General features: G+C 34.0%; 1 protein-coding gene across 1 annotated transcript in view; it reads right to left on the bottom strand.

The window, feature by feature from the left end:
• LOC111638616 (LMBR1 domain-containing protein 2-like) overlaps window positions 1–6750 on the bottom strand; it is a 47698-nt gene that overhangs the window by 26479 nt on the left and 14469 nt on the right. Inside the window, exon 4 of the mRNA XM_023384357.1 lies at window positions 3696–4043. Within this exon, the coding sequence (XP_023240125.1) occupies window positions 3696–4043 (348 nt within the window). The remainder of the gene's footprint in view (window positions 1–3695; window positions 4044–6750) is intronic.

The raw sequence follows: 6750 nt of genomic DNA, 5'->3' as shown, positions 1-6750 counted from the left end.
TGACGCTATAAAAAGGCGACAGTTCGACACACCGGATATACGTCACTCTCGTCTAAGTTCGACTTGGGAATTTTTTTGTTCAATAATAAATGTGAATTCTTCTTCCTGGAAAAAATAAGACATTCCCTGAAAATAAGACCTAGCGCCTTTTTCAGAGCAAAAATTAATATAAGACACTGTCTTATTTTTGGAGAAACACGGTATCATGAATATATAATACAGTATATAAAATTTGTACTGAAAGAAATAAATGATAAACAAAAATGAAGGATTATAAAAAGAATGTTTCAATAAATTTGAGTAACACAGGCTTAGTTTCTATTTGCGACAAAATTGAAAATTATAACTAATATGAAATATAGTGTTAAAAATTGCTTAACAAAATTTTTCCATAAGGCAATTTTTCTAGTATTTTTATTGATTTAATATATATCTCCAGGAACTGCATTAGAAAAACTCCAATTAATTTGAAAAGATACAAATAAATGAGTTGTCATACTTTTGTCCACTTTGGACAGTCTTGTAAACTAGGACTTGTTACTCAGTGAAAATAAACACAATTTTCAATTAAAATATATTTAATTTTAATTGAAAATTGTGTTTTTCTCTTCCTCATTGTAACAAATCCTAGTTCACAAAACTGTCCAAAGTGGACAAAAGTATTAATTATATAAGTAATTAAGGACAAGAAGCACACATCAAAATAAATGAGATATTTATATATATAAAAACAACTATACTTGCTAACTTTTAAACTACAAGCATATATAAAAAAGTTAAATTTCATAAAATAAAAATTATTTAAAAATAACTAAAATAAAAGTTACAAGTCATTCAAGAGATTTTTTACTCTGAAATTGTCAGATATAAAAAATTGATCAAATATTCTGTATATATAAATTGTGAGCCCACGGATTTTTATGGGTCTCTTAAAAATCTAAATTTTCTGTTAATTGTAAATATCCTCAGAAAAAACCCGAAGAATTTGAACTAGATCGGATTTCACCGATTGTAATAACAACTAGCTGGGGAAGTTTACACTTAAGTGTGAAGAATGCACCGTCATCGTCAAAAACAGTCAATCACGCGTCAGTTTTCCCACGCGAATGATATAAAAGCTCGAATCCTTGGAAGCTCGAGGCAATCTCTCGGAAGTTATACTTGTCGACGTGTGCATCTCGTCTCCTGGACCTCCATACAACGGACTCGAAACAACGAAAGGAGAAGATAACGGTAGAAGACCATAGGAACTTCCACATAACACTTAATCGCCCCTCATAGAGCTCTCCTTGAGGTAATTATTTGAGCTTTGGTCTCTCTCTCTCCCTAAGTGTATTTTTAGTTTAACCCTTAGAGGAAGGAGTATAGTATGTTATCCGAACTTACTCTTAGTTGTATTTAACTGCATTTAACCTATATATAGTTATTGCCTTGTGTATTTACTATTTAGTTATATAATAAATGCTTTGTTTTTTTGTTGAACCTGTCTCCTGTCTCAGAAGGACACCTGCCGACTTGCTCACCTTCCTCCCCACTCAATTTGCCCTCCTTGCCATCCAACAGACTCCGAGATCGGGTTTTATCAACCCATGCAGAGTAAATGGTCATTTGGGGATTATCCAGTGACCCACTGCTAATCTCACAAAATGGTAGTGCTTTTAAAAGAGCACTTTCGATCTTAACACACAACATTTTCCTGTCTCAAGTTCAAATTAGAAATTTCTAAACCGGAGTATTTATAATACATGTACCTCTCTGCCTTTTACCGGTGAGCTCCTTCCAACCAAATAATAAAGTAATTGCAAATGTTTTTGAACCGTTATGGCTCTTCTTCAGGCAATACAGAACTTCCTTGTGTTTCCAATCGAATTTAAAGTTGTTATGGAATATCTTTTGGCATACTGTCTCGTGCAACCGATAGCGTCATTGTGGATTTGTGCATTAGTGGTGCTGTGTTATTTTAGAGTTTCATTGATCATGGCCTGCAAGGCCATTGATAGAGCCGTTTCCTCTTTGTAATTAATACAATTATTGGTCTTAAAGATGTTTAAGCATATACAGGCATACCTCGACTTACGTCGTTTCGAGTTACGTCGTTCCCGATTATACGTCGCTTGTTAAAAAGTATATGGAAAAATAAAAATCAAGTTTAAGTCATTTTATTCGACTTTACGTCTGTCCGCCACAAATACTGAAGTCGTAATATCACTAGATAAACGTTTAAAGCACATAAAATCATATTAAAATATATACAAGTATGTACTGTATTTACAGTACTGTACATGCATTCGTAAATTTAGATTACTTTTTTTTGTACTATATTAAAAACTAAAATTTATTTGTTTGTAAGCTTAAAATAGATTTTTATTAACCATATATTATTAAAAATGCATTAATAAATAAAATACAGAACCGGGAATGGTAATTTACGGTTTAGCCTAGTGATAAGTAGATTCGGAGACAAGTAAATTCGACTTACGTCGTTTTCCTGGAACCAATTACCGACGTAAGGCGAGGTATACCTGTATATATATTGCCTCAAGCCATCTGAGGTGGTCTGTGCAGCACATGGTGTGTATGACCTTTGGAATATATAGGTTCTATATTGGAATATAGGAGGGAATATAGGTTCTATATCCAGGTCAGAGGAATATACGGCTAGAACTGTGTTGTTTCTTTAGTGTAGGATATCTGTTTTATGTTCTTTAATCCTAGTTTCAAGGGTGTGTTTAGTTGATACTATGTACATCATGTTTCTATTACACCTGTGATCAATGATAGGGACGATGTATACTCTTGGGAGTTTATTTGTGTCTGGAGTATCCTTTCCATTTCTTAGCATATCAAAAATCATAGCACGCCTTCTAAAAGTTAAGAGGATATTCGTTTTTTTTAGCTATCTCGTTGTATATGGCTTTAAGTACTAGATTGTAGGTGACTGAGATGTTGTTAACAGGAGTATCATTGGATCAATTGCTGTGATTTGATTCTTGTTGTAATTTGCTGTTCATTTTGCATATGATGCCATGATAACCATGCTGTTTGGCAATGTGCTCTAGACATTGCATTTCTGATCAGAAAGCTGTTTGTGATGAGGAGTGCATATAGGCTCTCTTTATTAATACATTGAAAGCTGCAAACTTGTACTGTGGTGGGTCACAGGATCCTGCCAGTATATATAAACATTCAGCACTTGATTTACAATAAACTTCTGTGTTGATGGTTGATCCTTCTATCCTCATATTAATGTCCAAGAAGTGAGCTTCTGTAGGATGAGCGTGGTCTATCTCCACAGTTAAGCCATATGGATTATCATTGATAGAATCAACAAGTGCAGAAATATTTGGCTTATCATTTCATAGTATAAGAATATCATCTATGTATCTTTTGTATATTATGATGTTTGGAAAATGTTTTGGTATAAATTCAGATTCCAGTTTCCTCATCACTATCTCACACAGATCCCCTGCAATGGGGCTTCTGATTGGTACTCCTTGTTCCTGTTCATAAGTTAATCCATTGAATCTAAAGAAGGAGTTGTGACAGAGCAAATGTGCCCAGGATGTGCTGTTGGAATATGTTATCTTGTACTACGAGGGTAGTCCCATAAGTACCCGACCTAAAAAATAAGACACAAAAAATTTGGAAAAACAAATCGTTATTTTTCAACATAGTCTCCTTTTAGCTCGATACACTTTTCCCAGCGATGTTCAATAGCTTCGATACCCTGTTTATAATGAGAACTGTCAAGCTTCTCAAAATAGCCATCAACCTCAGACTCCACCTCTTCATTGTTGGCAAATCTTTTACCACCGAGCCATTTTTTCAAGTTTGGAAAAAGAAAATAATCCGAGGGGGCTAAATCTGGCGAATAGGGTGCGTGAGGAATCAATTTTAACCTTAACTCATTGATTTTAGTCATCGAAATAACGGATCTGTGAACTGGTGCATTGTCTTGATGAAACAACACTCTTTTTTGCCAAATGGGCCGTTTTTTCTTAATTTCATCACTCAAGCGTTGCAATAAGTTCGAATAATACCCGCTGTTGATTGTTTTTCCTTTTAGAAGATAATCAATGAAAATTATCCCACGCACATCCCAAACAACTGACGCCAAGACTTTGCCAGCAGATGGAAGTGTTGTCACCTTCTTTGGAGCTGATTCTCCCCTTTCAGTCCATTGTTTCAATTGTTCTTTCGTCTCAGGTGTGAAGTGATGGACTTATGTTTCATCCATAGTTATGAATCAATGCAAAAACTCGGCTTTGTTGCTGCAAAACATCTCCAAACACTCGATTGAAACTTCCTCATGACGCTGTTTTTGTTCCGTTGTGAGCAAACGCGGCACCCATCTTGCGCACAGCTTTCTCATGTCCAAATTTTCTGTCAAAATGTGATATACAGCACTTTTCGAAATGCCTACCATGTCTGCTAGCATTTGCACTTTGAGTCGACTATCATCCAATACCATTTTGTGGATTTTTTTCACCATTTCTGGCATGGTCACCTCACTTGGTTGACCACTACAATGCTCATCTTGGCAGCTCGTACGGTCTCGTTTAAACTCTGCCATCCAATATTTTATTGTTGTAAACGAGGGAGCAGATTTCCCTAGAGTAGAATCTAGCTCAGCTTTAATATTGGTTGGACTGAAACCTTTCAAATGAAAGTATTGTATCACATAACAATGACCAATTTTTTCCATGTTTACAAATTCACTGAGATTGTTCACTATTGATGGCTGTCAAACAAATACTAAACAAGGTAGCATCTTCAAACTTCAAACTTAAGCTTTATAAGGTTGATGCTTTCAAACACAATAATTTTTTTAAAAAACTACCGCCATCTATATGTCAGGTCGGGTACTTCTGGGACGACCCTCATATGTTCACGAGCATATCCCTGATGGCACAAAATACCAGCGGGAGTTGATGGAAGGGTATAGTGATCTAATCCATACATTTTTGGAAAAGTTATAAGTCAAGGCTCTTTTTTGAGGCCCTTAGAACCTATGCCCGAGATAACTCGGGATATGGACTGTGCAGCGTCACGCACAGCCCGAGTTATCTCTGGTTATGGGCGGAAGGGGTTAGCATATATACATCGTTATCTATGATCTCTGCAAATTTCATGTATTATTTTTGCCACAAAAATATTTTATGACGATTTATTAATTAGGTAATTAATTGCACTATTTTTTTTATGGGAGTTTTTTTAACAAATTAATTAAATCGTTCCAAACTTCTATTTGACCAATTTGATTTCGGTAAAATGTTTTAAAAAGCTATTGGATGTTTTTTATGACATCAGCAGGTTTTTTTGTTCAGTAGAATTTTTTCCCATACCTTTTTTTCATTCCCCTTGTAATTTAATAGCATAAAAATCGAAAATATTGTGTTATATTTGAACAGATATGGTAAATTAACTTCCCTCCTGCTTTAAACCAATATTCCTCTGAGGCATACGAGAACTACCCAGGAAAGCTGACACCAGCTGTTCTCAAGGTCAACCAGTTTGTAAACAACGTAGACTGCACGTGTGACGTTTCACACTTTGTTAAATGAAACATAATCCTTGCTGCTATATTTTTCAAATAAAAGCATTTATTTTAAATTATTTTTATTTTTTTATATACTTTTTTTGTAAAAACACTTTTTAAAGGGGAATTATTTCCCGGAAATTTTTTTGGATGTCAGATCCGCGTTTGAGTGGAAATAATTATTTAATAGAAACAATCAATTTTTTATGGATTTCTGAGTGGCATTCGAAGCAAAACAAATGGGCTTAAAGAGTTAAATTCCAAGATTGTTATGAATTTGGAAGGCATTGAAATTCATTTGTTTCTTATGATAAAAATGGTTTTGCACATGTATTAATATTTTGATTATTATTAATAATCTTTGATCTTTTATATGCTATAGAAATACATTTTAGTTTTATTAATATGATATATGCTGAAAAGAAAGATTATTCTTTTGGATACACTTTAGCTTAAGTTTATTATTTCAATTTCTGATAATTAAAAAATCTTTTGAAATCTGTGTTTAAAACAAACACAGACACACACACTCAAGTCGAGGTACTTGATTTCACTTGAGAAAATCATAAATTTATCTACAGGACTCACTGATAGCCTGACATAGTTAAAAATGGAATTAATCACACATTCAGTACTGCATTTATTTCGCTCAAATAACAGACTGACCAATCAAATTTCATTTGACCAGTTTTCACTGATGTCCATTATCACCCCTTAATGACCACAGCATTACCCTACTGTATTTGAATTTCTTGGTTTACTTTACATCCACTGGCCTCCAGACAAAACTTCTTATTCATGCCTAATACCTGATAAGAACCAAGTGTAAGCTATTTAGACTCACAAATGATATAATTCTATGAAAGCTTATAAAATTGAATAATTTTGGAAATGGAAAGTAGCCTATATCCTGAATATCAGTGGCGTGCGTGACATTTGACGATAGGGAAGCTGTATTTCTGTAAAAAGCCGACTTCCAGGGGCAATCAGTTAATTCTTTAAATATATTTTTAATAGATTATTTATCTGACATAATTAATAAATAAACAAGTTCAATATAATTACCTCTGTTATTAGATTCAATAGATTCCCTATGCCCTCTAAATGCCAATTCTTGCTTTGATAAAAACATATAACATCTATTAATTTAGATATAATATGTTTATTTCTCAAAGCGAGAATTGGCATTTAGAGGGCATAAGGAATCTGTC

This window comes from Centruroides sculpturatus, unplaced genomic scaffold (genome assembly GCF_000671375.1).
Source record: "Centruroides sculpturatus isolate CEXI.00-Female unplaced genomic scaffold, Cexi_2.0 scaffold1183, whole genome shotgun sequence".
Classification (NCBI taxonomy): domain Eukaryota; kingdom Metazoa; phylum Arthropoda; class Arachnida; order Scorpiones; family Buthidae; genus Centruroides; species Centruroides sculpturatus.
The sequence above is the reverse complement of the archived record's forward strand: the minus strand, read 5'-3'. Positions and strand labels throughout refer to the sequence as shown.